The sequence below is a fragment of the Anolis sagrei genome, chromosome 11 (genome assembly GCF_037176765.1).
Source record: "Anolis sagrei isolate rAnoSag1 chromosome 11, rAnoSag1.mat, whole genome shotgun sequence".
In the NCBI taxonomy this organism is placed as follows: Eukaryota; Metazoa; Chordata; class Lepidosauria; order Squamata; family Dactyloidae; genus Anolis; species Anolis sagrei.
In genome coordinates, this window is record NC_090031.1 from 32,399,040 (window position 1) to 32,421,715 (window position 22,676).

At 43.0% G+C, this 22,676-nt stretch overlaps 1 protein-coding gene across 1 annotated transcript in view; it reads right to left on the bottom strand.

Moving 5' to 3' along the window:
- Nucleotides 1-552: 552 nt before the first annotated feature.
- RPA1 (replication protein A1) overlaps nt 553-22,676 on the bottom strand; it is a 40,557-nt gene continuing 18,433 nt past the window's right edge. Inside the window, exons 8-16 of the mRNA XM_060756756.2 lie at nt 20,459-20,527; nt 20,181-20,373; nt 18,747-18,883; nt 18,519-18,667; nt 15,439-15,583; nt 11,781-11,957; nt 5,983-6,090; nt 3,979-4,065; nt 553-1,202 (exon numbers count right to left, since the gene is read on the bottom strand). Coding sequence (XP_060612739.2) covers nt 1,092-1,202; nt 3,979-4,065; nt 5,983-6,090; nt 11,781-11,957; nt 15,439-15,583; nt 18,519-18,667; nt 18,747-18,883; nt 20,181-20,373; nt 20,459-20,527 — 1,176 coding nt within the window. The 3' untranslated portion in view covers nt 553-1,091. The remainder of the gene's footprint in view (nt 1,203-3,978; nt 4,066-5,982; nt 6,091-11,780; nt 11,958-15,438; nt 15,584-18,518; nt 18,668-18,746; nt 18,884-20,180; nt 20,374-20,458; nt 20,528-22,676) is intronic.

A 22,676-nucleotide genomic window follows, 5' to 3' on the forward strand; every position in this document is an offset into this window, starting at 1 on the left:
GTAATAATATTAAGTCATAACAGCAAGAGTCGTAAGACCAATAATAGCAATTATTGTATTGATAAGTGGTATTTGCTAATACTAAGCAGCAATAGTAATGATAATAATAGTAGTAGTAATACTAAGTCATAATAGCAAGAGTCGTAAGACCAATAATAGTAATTATTGTAGTATTGATAAGTGGTATTTACTAATACTAAGCAGCAATAGTAATGATAATAATAATAGTAATAATACTAAGTCATAATAGCAATGGTAATGATAATAATAGTAATAATGCTAAGTCATAATAGCAAGAGTCGTAAGACCAATAATAGTAATTATTGTAGTATTGATAAGTACTGATATGTGGTATTTACTAATACTAAGCAGCAATAGTAATGCTAGAGGCGGGTCAAGGCTTGGCCCGTTGTCCTTGGGTCAAGAGGGCCAAGGGGTCAAGAACCAGAGGCAATTCCCCATTGGAGGCGGCTTTCCTTGCAAGTGAAAACGCTCTTACGGGAAAACTAATTAATTGCTTTCCAGTAATGAAAGAAAAAATAAACTCTGAGAAGCGACTGAAGAGCGTTTTATTGAGAGCGGAGAGCGAGCCAATTTGGGAAGGGAAATTCGCTCGCCTGCCAAGGCCGGAACCAACGACGGCAACAAAACTATGGACAGGTAGCGCCAAAAAAAAAAAACCCCCAAAACCCGGCATTAATTGAAGTGAGCGAGGGAGGAAATAATCAACGCCGGGGTGTGCTTTGTAGTTGCCCCGATGTCCCCCGGGGAGTGCCGCGCCGACGCTTATCGTCCGCTCTCAGAAGAGACAATTTTGATTAATATCAGGCCCATCTGAGTCAGCCTATTAAGCCCCCGAAGGAAGGAGATTCTTCAGATGGAAGAGATACGGGCCTTTGATTAATAATTCCAACATATTGCCATTCCGAGCGTCAACCGAGCAAGCGGCCGAAAGGAGCCTTTGAAGCAACGGGGAAAGGAACAGAGACACAGAGAGACAGAGAGAGAGAGCCAATTGAAACCAATCCAATCCAATTGCCTTCATTGGGTGATTGTTGTTGTTGTTTCTCCCCCGACCCTGGACCTTGCTCTCAGCGCAACCGCTCGGCGTTGCTCCGGATGGTCTGCAACAGGCGGTAGCCGTGCTCCCGGTGGTTGACCGGCTTCACCTCCAGCGCCGTCGTCTTGAGCCGTGATTCGTCCTTTGGAGAGACACAGAGAGAGAGGGAGAAGCGTGATGCAGCAGCAGAAAAGGCCAAGGCGATCCCAAGCTACAGGAGTGCTGGGTTCAGGTGGAGGGAAGTCACCCCGATCCATAGGGATGCACAGTCTAGGTCAGGGGTCCTCAAACTTTGTAAACAGAGGGCCAGGTCACAGTCCCTCAAACTGGTCCCTCAAACTGGTGGAAGGCCAGATTTTATATTAGTATTTCAGTGGGAAGTGTGGGAGTGCTTTTGACTGATGAGATAGGATTGTTGTTGTTGTTGTTGTGTGCGAGGGCCAAGTAAATGACCTTGGAGGGCCGTATCCGGCCCTAGGGTCTTAGTTTGAGGACCCCTGGATTAGGTGAAGTGAGGTGATATCACCTATGGCTTGTCAATAATATATACAAGCTGGACAGGTGTCAAGAGTGTGATGCAGCAGCGGAAAAGGCCAATGTCATCCCAAGCTCAGTCTCTAATATCAGCTTGGCATGACAATAGTAATGTATGTATGTGTGTGTGCACATATATATATATACATATATACACATACATATACACAAACACACACACACACATATATACACACACACAGGTATATATAAAGCTGGACAGCAGTCAAGAGTGTGATGCAGCAGCGGAAAAGGCCAAGGCGATCCCAAGCTCAGTCTGTAATATCAGCTTGGCATGACAATAGTAATGTATGTGTATGTGTGTGTGTGCACATATATATACACACACACACACATATACACACACACATATATACATATATATACAAACATATACATATACACATATACACAGACAGACAGACAGATAGATAAATATAGCTGGACAGGAGTCAAGAATGTGATGCAGCAGCAAAAAAGGCCAATGCGATCCCCTGTTGGCGTGACAACAGTAATAGATATATGTGTGTGTATGTGTGGGTGTGTATATACATATATATATATACACAAGCTGGACAGGAGTCAAGAGTGTGATGCGGCAGCGGAAAAGGCCAATGCGATTCCCAACTCGATCTCTAATATCAGCTATGGCTTGACAATAGTAATACATATATGTGTATGTGTGTGTGTATGTGTATAAATAAGCTGGACAGGAGTCAAGAGTGTGATGCAGCAGGGGAAGAGGCCAATGCAATGCCAAGTTCAATCTCTAATATCAGCTGTGGCGTGACAATAGTAATGTGTGTGTGTGTGTGTGTGTGTGTGTGTGTGTATGTATGTGTGTATGTGTATGTATGTATGTGTATATATATAGCTGGACAGGAGTCAAAAATGTGATGCAGCAGCGGAAAAGGCCAATGCGATCCCCAACTCGATCTCTAATATCAGCTATGGCTTGACAATAGTAATACATATATATGTATGTGTGTGTGTGTATGTGCATAAATAAGCTGGACAGGAGTCAAGAGTGTGATGCAGCAATGGAAAAGGCCAATGCAATGCCATGTATAATCTCTAATATCAGCTTGGCATGACAATAGTAATGTGTCTGTGTGTGTGTGTGTGTATGTATGTATGTGTATGTATATATATATAGCTGGACAGGAGTCAAGAATGTGATGCAGCAGCAAAAAAGGCCAATACGATCCCCAACTCAATCTCTAATATCAGCTGTGGCGTGACAACAGTAATATATATATGTGTGTGTGTGTGTGTGTGTGTGTGTACACACACACACACACACACAAGCTGGACAGGAGTCAAGAGTGTGATGCAGCAGCGGAAAAGACCAATGTGATCGCAAACTCAATCTCTAATATTAGCTATGGCGTGACCACACACACAGACTAGCTGTCCCCTGCCACATGTTGCTGTGGCCCAATCTATGTATATGTGTTTTGTGTGTGTATATATATGTACACACATATTTATATATGTGTGTGTGTATATATATATATATATATAATAAGCTGGACAGGAGTCAAGAGTGTGATGCGGCAGCAGAAAATGCCAATGCGATCCCAAGCTTAATCTTTAATATCAGCTATGGCGTGTCAATAGTAATACATGTGTGTGTGTGTGTGTGTGTATACATTTTAAAAAGCTGGACAGGAGTCAAGATGCAGCAGCAGAAAAGGCCAATGCGATCCCAAACTCAATCTCTAATATCAGCTATGGCGTGACAACAGACATATATATGTGCGTGTATGTGTGTGTGTGCGTATGCGTTTTATGTATATATATAAGCTGGACAGGAGTCAAGAGTGTGATGCAGCAGCGGAAAAGGCTAATGTGATCCCAAACTGTCTGTCTATCTATCTATCTATCTATCTATCTATCTATCTATCTATCTATCCATCCATCCATCCATCCATCCATCCATCCATCTATCTGCTGTCTGTCTATATATATATATATATATCTATCAGACCAAATGTCTGTCTGTCTGTCTGTCTGTCTGTCTGTCTGTCTATCTATCTATCTATCTATCTATCTATCTATCTATGCCAGAAATGAGTCAAGAGTGTGGTGCAGCAGCGGAAAAGGCCAATGCGATTCTCAGCTTCGTGTATACAAGTGTGCAATATAGGGTGTATACATGAGGGATGCCTGGATTGCAAACCATGTTCTAGGAAGAGCCTTCTCCTCTCGGGAGTGCGTCAGTCGCACTGGATTTAGGCCGGAGGCTCAAAGTCGGCAGCGGAGATTATGGACATTAAGCTCTGCAGGGCTTTTAAAGAGGGCTGGGATTATGGGATTTGTAGTGTGTCACATCTGGAAGGTTGGGGAGGGGGTTAGGAGTGGCGTCCCACTGAAGATCTTACATTGAACGTCTCCAGCTTGGCCCTCATCCGGAATTCGTAGGTGGAGAAGAAGGACTTCTCAAGGATCGAGTTGAAGGCGTATTCGTTCTGCGGAAACAACAACAATTCAAAGCCTAAACTCCTTTGACGGATGGGAACATGATCTCTCCAGTCCCTTGGTGGACTCTTATTTGCTGCTTTCCTAGAGTCCTACAGTTGGAAGGGACCCCTAAAGGCCATCCAAACCCTGAGTGCAGTGCCTCAAGACCCTGGCCTGCACTTAAAAACAATAAGCACTGACAAAATTACCATTTTGCTGTGTTTCTAATAATATTAATATTAATATTAATAATAATAATAATTGCAAAGACTGGCACATACCAGTCAAGGTGGTGCCAGTGGTGATCGGCACAATGGGTGCAGTGCCTCAAGACACTGGCCTGCACTTAAAAACAATCAGCACTGACAAAATTACCATCTTGTTGTGTTAATAATAATAATAATAAATGGTAGGCTCCGTGAATAAAATAATAATAATAATAATAATAATAATAATAATAATAATTGCAAAGACTCTGGCACATACCAGTCAAGGTGGTGCCAGTAGTGATTGGCACACTGGGTGCAGTGCCTCAAGACCCTGGCCTGCACTTAAAAACAATCAGCACTGACAAAATTACCATCTTGTTGTGTTAATAATAATAATAATAAATGGTAGGCTCCGTGAATAAAAATACATAATAATAATAATAATAATTGCAAGGACTCTGGAACAAACCAGTCAAGGTGGTGCCAGTGCTGATCAGCACGCTGGATGCAGTGCCTCAAGACCCTGGCCTGCACTTAAAAACAATCAGCACCGACAAAGTTACCATTTTGTTGTGTTACTAACACTAATACTACTACTAATAATTATTATTATAAATGGTAGGCTCCATGAATAAAATAATAATAATAATAATAATAATAATAATAATAATTGCAAAGACTCTGGCACAAACCAGTCAAGGTGGTGTCAGTGATCAGCACACTGGGTGCAGTGCCTCAAGACCCAGGCCTGCACTTAAAAACAATCAGCACCGACAAAGTTACCATTTTGTTGTGTTACTAACACTAATACTACTACTAATAATTATTATTATAAATGGTAGGCTCCATGAATAAAATAATAATAATAATAATAATAATTGCAAAGACTCTGGCACAAACCAGTCAAGGTGGTGTCAGTGATCAGCACACTGGGTGCAGTGCCTCAAGACCCAGGCCTGCACTTAAAAACAATCAGCGCCGACAAAATTACCATCTTGTTGTGTTTCTAATAATAATAATGATGATGATGATGATGGTAGGCTCCGTGAATAAAATAATAATAATAATAATAATAATAATAACTGCAAAGACTCTGGCACAAACCAGTCAAGGTGGTGTCAGTGGTGATCAGCACACTGGGTGCAGTGCCTCAAGACCCAGGCCTGCACTTAAAAACAATCAGCGCCGACAAAATTACCATCTTGTTGTGTTTCAAATAAGAATAATAATAAAATAATAATAATAATAACAATAATAGGAAGCAATGGTCTCTAATAGGGAGTGGTGGGCTTTCAGTGGCATAATAATAATAATAATAATAATAATAATAATAATAATAATAATAATAGGAAACAATGGTCCCTAATAGGGAGTGGTGGAGAGTGGTGGGCTTTCAGTGGCATAATAATAATAATAATAATAATAATAATAATAATTGGAATTAATGGTCTCTAATGGGAAGTGGTGGGCTTTTGGTGGCCATTCTTCCAATAATAATAATAATAATAATAATAATAATAATAATAATAATAATGGGAAGCAATGGTCTCCAATAGGGAATGGTGGGCTTTCGGTGGCCATTCTTCCCATACGGAGGGACTTCTGCCTCCTTTTCCTCAAAGCCACTGGGATTTTCCTTTGGAAACCATGCCTCCAGGTGAATGAGAAAGCCCAAGAAGGCGGCTCGAAAGGTGGACTCCCTGCCGTCCGACTGACCTTTTCCCGCAGTTCCCCCAAATAGGTGGCATCCTTGCCTAAGATGGTCTCTGCGGCCTCCTGGAAGCAGGTGATCCACTGCTGGTCCTGGAAGTCTGCAATGTTCACCTGCAGCGAAAGGGAAGGCAAAGCTTTGAGGGCCAGGCAGGAGCTCCCCAGTTTAGTATTATTATTATTATTATTATTATTAGTAGTAGTAGTAGTAGTAGTACCCTGGTTGTTCTCGCTAAAAGACGACATGAAAAGTGGCATACAGTAAAACCAATAAAATACCATTCCAAACCTAAAATATATACCAACTTTCAAATTATTATTATTAGTAGTAGTAGTAGTAGTAGTAGATGTAGTACCCTGCTCGTTCTCTCTAAAAGAAGACATTCAAAGTAGTGTACAGTAAAAACAATACAATGCCACTCCAAGCATAAAATATATATGGCAATGATAATTATTATTATTATCAGTAGTAGTAGTAGTAGTAGCAGTGGTACCCTGCTTGTTCTCTCTAAAAGAAGACACCAAAGCGACGTACAGTCACATCAATACAATGCTATTCCAAACTTAAAATATAGATACCAACTTTCAAATTATATTATTATTATTGTTGCTGTTGTTGTTGTTATCAGTATTAGTAGTACCCTGCTCATTCCTCTAAAAGAAGACACTTAAAGTAGCGTACAGTAAAAACAATACAATGCCACTCCAAGTGTAAAATATATATGGCAATGTTCAAATTATTATTAGTAGTAGCAGCAGCAGCAGCAGCAGTAGTACCCTGCTTGTTCTCTCTAAAAGACACTTAAAGTAACGTACAGTAAAGACAATACAATGCCACTCCAAGCGTAAAATATATATGGCAATGTTCAAATTATTATTATTATTAGTAGTAGTAGTAGTAGTAGTACCCTGCTCGTTCTCTCTAAAAGTCACTCAAAGTAGTGCACAGTAAAAGCAATACAATGCCACTCCAAACGTAAAATATATATGGCAATGTTCAAATAATAATTATTATTGTTAGTAGTAGTAGTAGTAGTACCCTACTCGTTCTCTCTAGAAGAAGACACTCAAAGTAGTGTACAGTAAAAACAAAAAAATGCGGTATAAAAATGAAGCAAATAAATAAATAAATAAATACAGTAAAAACAATACAATGCCATTCCAAATGTAAAATATATATGGCAATGTTCAAATTATTATTATTATTATTAGTAGTAGTAGTAGTAGTTGTTGTTGTTGTAGTAGTACCCTGCTTGTTCTCTGTAAAAGGAGAAATCCAAAGCAGGGTACAGTGAAACCAATACAATCCCATTCCAAACCTAAAATATATATGCCAATGTTTGAATTATTATTGTTATTAGTAGTAGTAGTAGTAATATTAGTAATAGTACCCTGCTTGTTCTTCCTAAAAGAAGGCACGCAAAGCAAAGGCATGGGAGGCCAACTAAGCGAGCGACTAGTCAGCGGAGCAGAAAGAAAGGACGAACAAACCATCAATTTCTCCATCTTCAAGCAACGATGATACTGATGAGAATAATATCTAGGCCAGGTTTGTCAGCTCTAGATGTAGTAGTAAAAATAATAATACTCCTGACCTCATGATTGTGGGGAAAAAACGGAGTATGGATTGTTGATATTGCAATCCACGCAATAGCAGGGACGACGAGAAGCAACTAGAAAAACTGACACGATATGAGGATTTAAAGATCGAACTGCAAAGACTTTCAGTGGTGATCAGCATACTGGGTGCAGTGCCTCTAGACCTTGGCCTGCATTTAAGCACAATCAGCACGGATAAAATCACCACCGGTCAGCTGCAAATATGAGGGTTCAAAGATCGAACTGCAAAAACTCTGGCACAAACCAGTAAAGGGGGTCCCAGTGGGGATGGGCACACTGGGTGCAGTGCCTCAAGACCTTGGCCTACACTTAAAAACAATCACCGCTGTCAAAATCACAACAGGCCCTTGAGAAGAAGCCAAGTCAGAGACGAATCCCAGACACTTGGACTTAATGTGCATGTCTGCTGTGTTGTTATGGATAGGTAAATAATAATAATAATAATAATAATAATAATAATAATAATAATATAGTAATAATTGGAGCCCCAGATTGCGCAGTGGGTTACACTGTTGAGCTGCTAAAACTTGTTGACTGAAAGGTTGCAGGTTCGAATCTGAGGAGTGGGGTGAGCTCCCGCTATTAGCCCCAGCTCCTGCCAACCTAGCAGTTCGAAAACATACCAATGTGAGTAGATCAACAAGGAAGGTAAGGGAACTCCATGCAGTCATGCCAGTGGCCACATGACCTTGGAGGTGTCTATGGACCACGCCGGCTCTTTGGCTTAGAAATGGAGATGAGCACAATCCCCCAGAGTTGGACGCAACCGGACTTAATATCGGGGGAACCCCTTTACCTTTACCTATAGTAATATATATTATGATATATATAGTAATATATATTATGATATCGTAAACATTGAATTTTACCCTGTAAACCAGGCTGAGAAAGGCTGTATACAAATACAGCAAACCTATATATATAATAAAAGTCAATGTTTGTATGTTTGTATGTGGCAGGAGGTGTATGTGGCAGCTTCCTGATTGGCTGCCACTGTGGTACTATTTGCATATGGTCTCTGATTGGCCAACCAGAAAACTCCAAGATTCTGAGGTGACAGAGGAGAGGAAAAGGCCTGAGGCTGTGTCAGAAAATTACCAATACAGACTAAACTTGGCACACAGAGCCTGCAAGACCCACTCTCCATCCTACTGCAGTTTGGAGGAGGGTGGACCATGGATGATGGGACTTGCAGTACCATCACTCACTTTCTGAGACCACTGTGACCCTCATCCAATGACTGATCAAGACCAAACTTGGCACATAGACCTCTCGTGACCCACTTTACGTCCTGGTGTGGTTTGGCCGGGGATGGACCATGAATGATGGGACTTGCAGTACCTTCGCTCAATTCCTGAGACCACTGCAACCATCATCCAATTTCCGATAAGGACCAAACTTGGCACACCGAATCTCCATGATGCACTCTACATCCTGGTGCGTTTTGGAGGATGCTGCACCATGGACGATGAGACTTGCAGTACCTTCACTCACTTAGTGAAACCACTGAGACCCTCATCCAATGACTGATGAAGACCAAACTTGGCACACAGAGCCCCCATGGCTAACTCAACATTCTGGTGAGGTTTGGGGGAGAACAGACTATGGATGATGGGACTTCAACTACCTCCACTCACTTCCCAAGACTGCTGCAACCCTCATCGAATGACTAATCAAGACCAAACTTGGCACACAGAGCCCCCATGAGCGACTCTACATCCTGGTGCTGTTTGGAGGAGGATGGACAATGGATGATGGGACTTGCAGTAACTACACTCACTTCCTGAAACCACAGTGACACTCATCCAAATACCAATAAAGACCAAACTTGGCACAGAGAGCCCCCATGGCCACCTCAACATTCTGGTGATGTCTGAGGGAGACTATGGATGATGGGACCTGCAGTACCTTAACTCACTTTCTGAGACTGCTGCAACCCTCATCTAATGACCGATCAAGACCAAACTTGACACACAGAGCCCCCATGACCTATTCTCTATCCTGGTGCAGTTTGGAGGAGGATGGACCTCAAATGATGGAACTCGCAGTACCTTCACTAACTTCCTGAGACCACTGCGAGCCATATAAATAACTGATAAAGACCAACCTTGCTACACAATCCCTTTCTCAAATAACCCCAAGCAGGGTAAATAAATAATAATTAATTTAATAAATCATCTTGTTGGGTATCCAAGAATCATAATAATTGGACAATTAGAAAACCGGAGCCCAATTCCGGCAGCTGAATGTGAGGCCAATCAAGAGAACGACTGGTCAGCAGAGCAACAACAACAACAACAATAGTAAGAGATCATAATCAGCAAGTATAAAGGTTATATAGTGATGGTTTCCACGAAATGGAATTATGAGGTCTTTCAATGGGCAACGAGGAGGAGGAAGAAGAGGAGGGAAAGTGGGGTGGGCGGCCATTCAGGACCCAGACCGCCACTTTGGTGCTTTGTCCCTTTTCAAAAAGCAATCCCCCGCCTTGTAATAAGGCCAAGGCTGCCCCCGCTTTGGGAGGCGAGCGCTCATTTCCGAGGCGCCGAAACGGGCCCTAATTGCGGGGCCGGCCCGTGCCCAATGTTTAGCGTAAGCGGGGTGCCTCGCCACGGGCGCCCGGGGAAAGGCCCGCCACGGCCGCTAATGCGCCGAGAAAGCACACACCGTTCGCTCATTCGTCGGAAAGAAAGGAAGGAAGGAAGGAAGAGGGCTAAATATAGGGAGGGAAGGAGCCGCTGAATCAGGGCAATTACCTCTCTCTCTCTCTCTCCCGCAATGCCGTCCCGCATTAGAAGGAAGGAAGAGGAGGCCCACAGGAGGGAAATGAAGGAAGGAAGGAGGAGGAGGAGGAAAGAGGGAAGGAAGAGGGAGAGGAGGAGGCAGGGACAGCCACGCTAGGGGCAAAACTCCCCAAAAGGAAGGAAGGAAGGACAGGAAAGAGGGAACGGAAGGAAGGACAGAAAGAAGGGCAAAAAGGAAAAAGGAAGTGGAAGGGAACATTAAAGGGAAAGGAAAGAGGGAATGGAAGGGTAGGATGGCAGGAAGGAAGGAGATGGGCAAGAAGGAATGGAAAGATAGGACAGGAAGGAAATGAAAGAGGGAACGGAAGGAAGGGCAGAAGGGAGGGAGGAAGGGGAAGAAAAGGAAGACAGGAAAGAAAGGACAGAAAGAAGGAAGCAAAGGGAAGGGAAAAGGAAGGAGGAAAGAAGGAAAGGAAGGAAGGACAGGAAGGGAGGGGAGGGATGGACAGAAAGTAAGGAAAAAGAAGGATGAACAGGAAAGAAAGGAAGGGGTGGGGGAAGAACGAAAAGGGAAGGGGAATGGAAGATAGGAAGGCAGGCAGGCAGGCAGGCAGGAAGGAAGGAAAGGGAAGACCCAGAAGGAAGAGGAAGGGAAGGACAGAAAGGAAAGTTAAGATAGAAAGGAAGGATAGAAGGAAGGAAGGGGAAGGGAAGGAGGGAGGGGAAAAGAACAGAAAGAAAGGAAAGAAAAGAAGGAGGAAGCAAGAAGGAAAGAAGAAAAGAAGGAAAGGCAGGAAGGACAGAAGGAAGAAAGGAAGGGAGGGAGGAAGTGGAGGGGAAGAACAGGAGGAAGGGAGGAGGGATGGGAAGGACAGGAAGGAAGGAAGAGAAGAAGGAAGCAAGAGGAAGGGAAGAGCAAGAAGGAAAGAAGAAATGGAAGGCAGAAAGGACAGAAGGAAGGACAGAAGGAAGGAAGGAAGGAAGGAAGGGGAAGAAGGAAAGAAGAGTAGGGGAAGGACAGAACAGGAAGGAAAAGAAAGGAAAAGAAAGGAAAGAAGGGCAAGAAGGAATGGAAGGAAGAGGCAGGAAAGGACAGGACTGAAAGAAGGAAGTAAAGAAGGAAGCAAGGGGAAGGGAAGAGCAAGGAGGAAGGAAAGAAAGGATGGAAGGACAAGAAGGAAGCAAGAGGAAGGGAAGGACAGGAAGGAGAGGTAAAACAGCCAAGCAATCACTAGGCCATGCAAGTGCCATAGTTTGGGAAACCATGATAAAGAGGCTGACCTTTGCCCCTTGACTTGAATAGACTACAATTTCCATCGCTCCAGCCTCTATCGTCACGGGATGGGTCTCTGCTACTTGGAAACAGGGGGGTTTGTGACCCGGGGGATGGGAGGGAGGCTGGAGGTGGGGGGCTGTGGGTGGGCGAGGGTGGGGTCTGACCTGGAGGATCATGCGGTGCTTGAAGTTGGGGGTCTCCAGGTTGCACTTCTCGCAGCGGTAGAGGCCGTTCTGCTCGTCCACCAGCTTCTTGTTGCAGTCCGGGGAGGGGCAGGCCTTGTAGAGGCACTTCTGGTTCCGCAGGTAGACCACCGTCCCCACACAGCTGTAGAAGTCCGCCTGAAGAAGGCATTTGCACGGCACAAAAACACCGTTTGTTAAAACATAATAATAATAATAATAATAATAATAATAATAATAATGCATTTTGAGAAAAGGAATATGAATTTGCTGCAGTGCAGTAGTGGTAACAACAACAGCAATAATAATAATAGGGGAAAGGAGCACAAATCTGCTGCAGTGCTGTATTCCAGGTTAGTAGTAGCAGCAATAATAATAACAACAAAATACTGTATATACTCGAGTATAAACCTAGTTTTTCAGCCCTTTTTTAAGGCTGAAAAAAGTCCCTCTTGGCTTATATTCGAGTCAAGGTTATTTATTATTTTACACTATTATTATTACTACATTTATCATTTTACTCTATTTATTGTTATTATTACATTTATTATTTTACTCTATTATTACTGTTATTACATTTCTATTATTTTACTCTATTATTAATATTACATTTATTATTTTACTTTATTTATTATTACATTTATTTTACTCTATTATTACTGTTATTATTACATTTATTATTTTACTGATTATTTATTATTATTTTACTAATTATTTATTATTATATTGATTATTTTGCTCTATTTATTGTTATTATTACATTATGTTACTCCATTTATTGTTATTATTACACTTATTATTTTACTCTATTTATTATTAATACATTTAATATTTTACTCTAATTATTATTATTACATTTATTTTACTCGAATTATTATTGTTATTATTATATTTATAATTTTACTCTATTTATTGTTGTTATTGTTTATTATTTTACGTTAATTATTATTACATTTGTTTTACTCTATTTATTATTGTTATTATTACATTTATTATTTTACTATTATTAGTTATTACATTTCTATTATTTTCCTCTATATTAATATTTCATTTATTATGTTACTTTATTTATTATTGTTATTACATTTATTATTTTACTCTATTATTACTGTTATTACATTTCCATTATTTTACTCTATTATCATTATTACATTTATTATTTACTCTATTATTACTGTATTTATTATTATTCTTACATTTATTATTTTACTCTATTATTACTGTTATTATTACATTTTCATTATTTTACTCTATTTATGATTATTATTACATTTATTATTTTGCTCTATTTATTGTTATTATTACATTTCCATTATTTTGCTCTATTTATTGTTATTATTACATTTCCATTATTTTACTCTATTATTATTATCATTATTACATTATAATTATGTTTATCTATTATTATTTTTATTATTTTGCTCTATTTATTGTTATTATTACATTTCCATTATTTTACTCTATTATTATTATCATTATTACATTATTATTATATTTATCTATTATTATTTTTATTATTTTGCTCTATCTATTGTTATTATTACATTTATTATTTTACTCTATTATTATTATATTTATCTATTATTTTTATTATTTTGCTCTATTTATTGTTATTATTACATTTCCATTGTTTTACTCTATTATTATCATTATTACATTTATTATTTTACTCTATTATTATTATTATTATTATTATTATTATTACATTTCCATTATTTTGCTCTATTTATTATTATTACATTTATTATTTTGCTGTATTTATTATTATGACATTTATTATTTTACTCTATTATTTACTTATTTAATGAATAAATACTCTATAATTGCTTTTATTATTAAATTTCCATTATTTTACTCTATTTATTGGCTATTTCGAATTAATTCCCACACTCTAAGCTGCTCTGGGCTTGGGAAAAGTGGGCTATAAATTGAATTAAAAGGCAAGGAGATGGGAATGGGTGAGATCCCGACACCGCAAGAGAATCAAGGAGGACGGGGATATTATTACAGAGTTGACATTTCGGGTTTCTGCTCGGCCGCATGCGGCGTTTACGTTGCTTCCAATCGGCCGCGTTTCCCCGTAATCATGGCCCGGGGCAAGTTCAGCCTGCCATTTGGGGCAGAAAGAGGCGCGAATGGGTTTCTCCTTGCGGGGACTCCGCAAACGGAAACACCAAGGATCCCACCTTCCCTGGAGAAAGGCAGTAAGGCACCATTCGATCCCTCCCGACAGAAGGCCATGAAAACCCACCCACCAGAGACGGGAGGACAATCATAGCACCACAAGACTTGGGATCTCTAAAACAAGCCATCCAGACCAACACCTCTACACCATAAAGACACCATCCAAGCCCTCCTGGCAGAGGGCTATTCAGTCAGTCATGGAATCGTGGGAACGTAGAATCCAAGAGTCATGAGGAGGAAACCATGAAAATGTATAGTCTGGTAACCATCATTAAAAAACACACCAAAATCAGGACAGTAAATAAACAACAACACTCAAAAAAGCAGGGGAATTCCAGACAGGAAATAATCAGGGTCAGCTAACACCTCCCAACAAAGGATTCCCCTCCAGGCAAGAAGCAGCCAGGGTTTGAAGCTGCAAGGTTGTTTAAAGCTAATCAAACTGGCTAAGAACAATACTAAAAAAAACAAAAAACCAGGGGAATTCCAGACAGGAAAGAATCAGGGCCAGCTAACACCTCCCAACAAAGGATTCCCCTCCAGGCAGGAAGTGGCCAGGCTTTGAAGCCGCAAAACCATTTAATGCTAATCAAGCTTGCCAAGAACACTAAAAAAAAAAACCCTGGGGAATTCCAGACAGGAAAGAATCAGGGCCAGCTAACCTCCCAACAATGGATTCCCCTCCAGGCAGGAAGCATACAGGGTTTGAAGCTGCAAGGCTATTTAGTGCTAATCAAGCTTGCCAAGAACAGCACTTAAAAAAACAGGGGAATTCCAGACAGGAAAGAATCAGGGCCAGCTAACACCTCCCAACAAAGGATCCCCCCCCCACACACACACACACACAGGAAGGAAGCATCCAGGGTTTGAGGCTGCAAGGCCATTTAATGCTAGTCAAGCTGGCCAAGAACAACACTTCAAAAAACCAGGGGAATTCCAGACAGGAAAGAATCAGGGCCAGCTAACACCTCCCAACAAAGGATTCCCCTCCCACAGGAAGAAAGCAGCCAGGCTTTGAAGCCGCAAAACCATTTAATGCTAATCAAGCTTGCCAAGAATAACACTAAAAAAAACTGGGGGATTCCAGACAGGAAAGAATCAGGGCCAGCTAACACCTTCCAACAAAGGATTCCCCTCCAGGCAGGAAGCAGTGAGGCTTTGAAGGTCATTTAATGCTAACCAAGGTGGCCAAGAACAGGCAATTCCAGACAGGAAAGAATCAGGGACAGCTAACACCTCCCAACAAAGGATTCCCCCCACAGGAAGGAAGCAGTGAGGCTTTCAAGCTGCAAGGCCATTTAATGCTAATCAAGCTGGCCAAGATCAACACTAAAACAAAATAAAACAGGGGAATTCCAGACAGGAAAGAATCAGGGCCAGCTAACACCTCCTCCCAACAAAGGATTCCCCTCCAGGCAGGAAGCAGCCAGGCTTTGAAGCTGCAAGGTCCGAATACCTTGTCTCCTTGGCCCATGTTCCCGGTCTTGGCCTCCCGCAGGGTCTTCCAGATGGGGGCCGCTCCCCCTCCCCCTCCGCCTCCTCCGAAGTCCCGGCCATTGGAGATGGACGGCGCCTCCAGGAATTTCCCTTCCGAGTCGAACCTGGGAAGAGACACACACAATGTCCACATTTCCGGGAAGCAGCGCATCGGACGCGGCTCCCTCGCCCTATTTTTAGTGTATTTTTTTTTCTCAATGGCGCAGGCAGGAAGCCATTAACGGCGCCCGACTTGTGCACATTACTCACTGAAATAGCTTTCCGGGACGCGGCTAATAACTCCGTTTTAATTAGGGCCGTATTTTAGAGTGCCGGTGGCTTTTCGCGGAAAGAAGGGGCTCCTCATGGGAAGCCGGGCGGACTCGCTTGCAGAATGGCTAGCAAGCACCGACGAGGCAAAGGGAAGCCGACGGGATTTGTTGACGTCTGGCGTTTGGTGGGAAAGCAGAACCCCGACAGACACAAAGTGGGCTCTGGCTCTTAGAAGCCCTCCAAAGGTGATTCCAGTGGAACATGTTCAACAGTGGAACTCACTGTCTCAAGATCTTTGCAACAGAGGCTGGGTGGCCATCTGTTGGCGGTGCTTTGGTGGTGCCTTTCCTGCCCGAGAGAAGGGGCTTGGACTGGAACGCCACCTCTAGGAGTCTATTATTATTATTATTATTATTATTATTATTATTATTATTACTCCTACTACGACTAAGCAGGGGCTGGAAGGCCTTCTGTCGGGAGGGTTCGGATGCTGCCCTTCCTGCCTGGCAGAAGGGGGTTGGACTGGATGGCCCTTGGGGTCTCTCCAAAATCTGAGAGTCTAATAAATAATAATAATAATAATAATAATAATAATAATAATAAATAGATGGCCCTTGGGGTCTCTCCCAAATCTGAGTCTAACAACAACAACAACAATAATAAATAGATAGATAATAATAAATAGATGGCCCTTGGGGTCCTTCCCAACCCTATGAGTGTAATAATAATAACAACAACAACAACAACAAATAATAATAATAGAATAGTATTTCTATCTTCCCATCTAGCAAAAGGGAGTTGGACTGGATGGCCCTTGGGGTCTCTCCCAACTCTGTGAGTCTAATAATAATAATAATAATAATAATAATAATAATAATAATAATAATAATAAATAGATAGATATAATTCTATCTTCCCGCCTAGCAGAAGGGGGGTTAGACTGGATGGCCCTTGGGGTCTCTCCCAACCATATAAGTCTAATAACAACAACAACAGTAATAATAATAATAATAATAATAATAATAATAATAATATAGATAATTACAAATAATAATAATAATAATTCTATCTTCCCATCTAGCAGAAGGGGGTTGGACTGGATGGCCTTTGGAGTGTCTCCCAGCCCTATGAGTCTAATAATAATAATAATAATAATAATAATAACAACAACAAATAATAATAGCAATTCTATCTTCCCGCCTAGCAGAAGGGGGTTGGACTGGATGGCCCTTGGGGTGTCTCCCTCCTCTATGAGTCTAATAATAATAATAATAATAATAATAATAATAATAATAAACAGCATTTCTATTTTCCTGCCTGGCAGAAGGGGGTGGACTTGGGGTCTCTCCCAGTCCTATGAGTAATAATAACAATAATAAGAGATAATTGCAAATAATAATATAGTAGTAATTCTACCTTCCCGCCTAGCAGAAGGGCGTTGGACTGGATGGCCCTTGGGGTCTCTCCCAACCCTATGAGTCTAATATTAATAATAATAATAATAATAATAATAATAATAAAATAGATAATTACAAATAATAATATAATAGTAATTCTTTCTTCTCGCTTAGCCGAAGGGGGTTGGACTGGATGGCCCTTGGGGTCTCTCCCAACCCTATGAGTCTAATAATAATAATAATAATAATAATAATAATAATAGCAAGAACAACAAATAATAATAATAATAATAGCAACATAATTCTATCTTCCCATCTGGTAGAAGGGGATGGCTCTTGAGTTGGATGATAATAATAATAATAAATAATAATAATAATAGATAATTACACACAATAATATAATAGTAATTCTATCCTCCTGTCTACCAGAAAGGGGGTTGGACTGGATGGCCCTTGGGGTCTCTCCCAATCCTATGAGTCTAATAACAACAACAACAATATTAAATAGATAATTACAAATAATAATAATAGTAATTCTTTCTTCTCGCCTAGCAGAAGGGGGTTGGACTGGATGGCCCTTGGGGTGTCTCCCTACTCTATGAGTCTAATAATAATAATAATAATAATAATAATAATAATAATAATAATAATAATAATAGTAATATAGAGGAGAAATGCCTCTAGAACATGGCTCTATAGCCCAAAAAAACCCACAAGAACCTAATAGTAATATAATTACAAATAATAATATAATAGTATAATAAATAGATATAATTCTATCTTCCCGCCTAGCAGAAGGGGGTTGGACTGGATGGCCCTTGGAGTCTCTCCCAGCCCTATGAGTCTTCTAATAATAATAATAATAATAATAATAATAATAATAATAATAATAGATAATTACAAATAATAATATAATAGTAATTCTATCTCCTTAACTGAGGGAAGGGGGTTGGACTGGATAGCCTTTAATGTTCCTCCTTGCCCCACTTCTCCTTGCGCTCCCTTCCCTCCCAGCCCCATAGGTAGGCATGGCCTCGTTTGGATGCTCCTTGCGAGGAGCGGAGGAGCCCAGCAAGGCTCTGGGCAAACACACGGAGGAGGATTAGGAGAGGAATTGGGGGGGGGGGGTGTGCGCATCCACTGCCGCCTCCTCCTCCTCCTCTCCCGCCTCAGCCTTGAGGGTGCCAAGAGCACTTAAGAGGAACAATGCGCCTCTGCATGCGCGCAGCAGCATTAGAGTGCCTCCCTCGCTAATGGGTTCTTGCCACCGCGTGACGTGACGAGGAGGAGGAGGAGAAGCAGTCCTTTCCAAAAGTGGGGCGGGTCAAGGACTCTCCCCACTTTTGGGGACCCGTCATCACGACGACAACAACAAAGGGAAGGGCCTTACCATCCGCGCAGCTTGAATGCCTCGGGGCGGTCCGGGTTGACCACCAGCGTGCTGGACGAGAGGACCGAGAGGCTCCGGCCCCCAAAGTCCGAGACCCGGGCCCCCTTGATGGCCACCACGGGCTGGCGGGAGCCGTCAAACTTATCCGCCTGGAGGGGGAGAAAGGGAAGGTCAAGGGGGGTCACTCCTTGTACTTGGGGGGTCGTCTCGCTTGCGGGGCCTACTCGCCTCCGTCCCCCAAAGCGCGACGGTCACCGTCTTGCCCGAAGCGTCCACCAAGTGCACGTCCCTCTTGGACACCTCCCGGTTGGACTTCATGGTGAGCTTAATGGCGTCCTCGTAGGTCTTGCAGACCCCAATGACATCTGGAAAAAGGAGAGACAAAGAGGAAAGGGTCAGCGGTTGGGTGGCCCTCTGCCGGGAGGGATCCGACTGTGTCCCAAACAATTACCAATGCATCCAGAGGAACTGTGACCTCCCCAACGGACTTCTCCCCATGACCAACTGAACACACTGTAGGGGCTTTGTGGGGATGGACCTTGATTTTGGGAGTTGTAGTTCACCTGCATCCAGCAATACTATGACCCCCACTGACAATGAACCGGGACCACACTTGGCACAGAAAAGCCCCATGACCAATTGAACACACTGTAGGATGTGTGTGCTAATGGACCTTGATTTTGGGAGTTGTAGTTCGCCTGCATCCAGCAACACTGTGACCCCCACAGACAATAATTCAGGACCACACTTAGCACAGAGAAGCCCCATGACCAATTGAACACACTGTAGGGGTTCATGGGAATGGACCTTGATTTTGGGAGTTGTAGTTTACACCTGCATCCAGCAATACTGTGACCCCCACTGACAATGGACCGGGACCACACTTGGCACAGAGAAGCCCCATGACCAATTGAACACACTGTAGGGGGTTTGTGCGCATGGACCTTGATTTTGGGAACTGTAGTTCACTTGCATCCCGAGACACTATGACCTCCACTGAACCGGGATCACACTTGCCATAGAGAAGCCCCATGACCAACTGAACACACTGTAGGGAGTTTGTGGGAATGGACCTTGATTTTGGGAGCTGTAGTTCACCTGCATCTAGTGATACTGTGAACCCCACCGACAATGGACCAGGACCACACAAAGAAGCCCAATGACCATCTCAACATATTGCAGGGGTTTGTGGGAATGGACCTTGATTTTGGGAGTTGTAGTTCACCTGCATCCAGTTATACTATGACCTCCACCAACAATGGACCGGGATCACACTTGGCACAGAGAAGCCCCATAACCAATTGAACACACTTAGGGTGTTTGTGGGAATGGACCTTAATTTTGGGAGTTGTAGTTCACCTGCATCCAGCAATACTATGACCCCCACTGACAATGAACCGGGATCACACTTGGCACAGAGAAGCCCAATGGTCAATTGAACGCACTGTAGGGGGGTTGTGCAAATGGCCCTTGATTTTGGGAGTTGTAGTTCCCCGTTACTCAGAAAGCACTGCCCCCAGCCGACAATGGATCTGGGCCAAACTTGGCACACAGACCCAACATGGCCAACTGTGCATACAGGCCTGGCTTTGGGGGTGAACGACCTTGAACCTGGGAGTTGTAGTCCGCCGGCATCAAGAGAGCCCAGAAAGGCAGACTCACCCACGATGGCATCCTTGGCGGTGGTCTCCAGGTCTGCGATGGAGACGAAGTCGAACTGGACGGAGGGCAGGTGCTGGGCGTCCTCGCAAGGGATGACGGAGGTGTCGTGGGCGAAGGAGATCTCGTAGTCATTCTTCACGGCCGTGTACTGCTTGTTGGCAACCTTCAGGTACCCCTTGGAGAAGTAGTACACCTGGACGGAGGGAACCACGTCCACACGGTCATCCACGTCGCCATCACGCCTGCCCTCCCGCCCCGCCTACGCCCACTCCACACACCTTGTTCAGCTCAATGAGAGGATAGTACTTGTCCACTTCGTTGTTGAAGGCCGTGGCTCGGATCTCGCCCTGAAGGAAGGAAAAGACCGCCAGAATTTAAGCAGATGGCCATCTGTTGGGAGGGATTGAATGGTGTCTTCCTACATGGCATAAATTATCTCCAAATTCTATGCTAAGTATTTATTAGCAGACGCTAGATGGATTGTCAAAGACTTTCATGGCCAGAATCACAGGGTTGCTTTGAGTTTTCCGGGCTGCCTGGCTATGTTTCCAGTAGCATTCTCTCCTGACGTTTCGCCCACATCTATGGCAGGCATCCTCAGAGGTTGAGGGGTCTGTTGGAAGGTAGGCAAGTGAGGTTTATATATCTGTGGAATGATGTCTGCTTGAGGCAGGTATGGATGTTGCCATTGGCCAGCTTGATTAATATTAAATGGCCTTGCAGCTTCAAAGCCTGGTTGCTTCCTGCCTGGGGAGAATCCTTTGTTGGGAGGTAGGAGAAATAACACTTGTCTGCTTGAGGCAAGTGTGAATGTTGCCATTGGCCAGCTTGATTAGCACTGAATGGCCTTGCAGATTCAAAGCCTGGCTGCTTCCTGCCTGGGGGGAATCCTTTGTTGGGAGGTAGGAGAAAGAACTCTTGCCTGTTGGAGAGGTGTGAATGTTGCCATTTTCCATCTTGATTAGCATTAAATGGCTTTGCAGCTTCATAGCCTGGCTGCTTCCTGCCTGAGAGGGGAATCCTTTGTTGGGAGGTAGGAGAAAGAACTCTTGTCTGCTTGACGCAAGTGTGAATGTTGCCACTGGCCAGCTTGATCAGCATTGAATGGCCTTGCAGCTTCAAAGCTTGGCTGCTTCCTGCCTGGGGAGAATCCTTTGTTGGGAGGTAGGAGAAAGAAGACTTGTCTGCTTGAGGGAAGTGTGAATGTTGCCATTGGCTAGCTTGATCAGCATTGAATGGCCTTGCAGCTTCAAAGCCTGGCTGCTTCCTGCCTGGGGGAAATCCTTTGTTGGGAGGTAGGAGAAAGAACACCTGTCTGCTTGAGGCAAGTGTGAATGTATTATTCGTTTGTGGGATTAGCACAACTCAAAAACCACTGGACAAATTGACACCAAATTTGGACACAAGGCACCTAACAACCCAATGTATGTCCTTCACTCAAAAAAATATTGATTTTGTCATTTGGGAGTTGTAGTTGCTGGGATTTATAGTTCACCTACAATCAAAGAGGACTCTGAACACCACCAACGATGGAATTGAACCAAACTTGGTACACAGTTCTCTCATGACCAACAGGAAATACTGGAAGGGTTTGGTGGGCAGTGTCCTTTGGTTTTGGAGTTGTAGTTCACCTACATCCAGAGAGCACTGTGGACTCAAACAATGATGGATCTGAACCAAACTCGACACGAATACTCAATATGCCCAAGTGTGAAGGAGGGGGAGGAGGTAAGGTTGGGGTATGGGCGTTTAGGGGCGGGGCGGGGGAGGGTGGGGGCGTGGGCGGGGGAAGAAGAAGGAGGGTGCGTTGGAAAGAGGGCGTATGGGAGGGTAGGGGCGGGGCGACGGAGGATGGGAGCGTGGCTTGCGCGGAGGGTGCCTTGGCCGGCCGGCCATGTACGCACGCAGGGGACTTGCAGCGGGGCGCCTTTGCGCATGCTCAGTTGTTTTGTCTAATTGTGAGTGTGTTTTAATGTTGTTTAGAATTTTGAATCGATTTGTGCATACCTTGTGGGTTGAGGTATGTGCATGGTAAATTTGGTAACTTTTCGTAGGGGGGAGGTTCGCGTTTTGCTGTCCCATTGAACGCCCTTTCTCTTTTTATATATATAGATATAATACTTTGTACTATGCTAACAATATAATGTGTTGTATGTGTGTATGTCTTTGGCCACATCATGAGGAGACAGGAAAGCCTAGAGAAGACAATTATGTTGGGGAAAGTGGAAGGCAAAAGGAAGAGGGGCCGACCAAGGGCAAGATGGATGGATGGCATCCTTGAAGTGACTGGACTGACCTTGAGGGAGCTGGGGGTGGTAACGGCCGACAGGGAGCTCTGGCGTGGGCTGGTCCATGAGGTCACGAAGAGTCGGAGACGACTGAACGAATGAACAACAACAACATGTGTGTATGTATGTGTGTGTGTGTGTGTGTGTGTGTGTGTGTGTGTATATATATATATATATATATGTGTGTGTGTGTGTATGTATGTGTGTG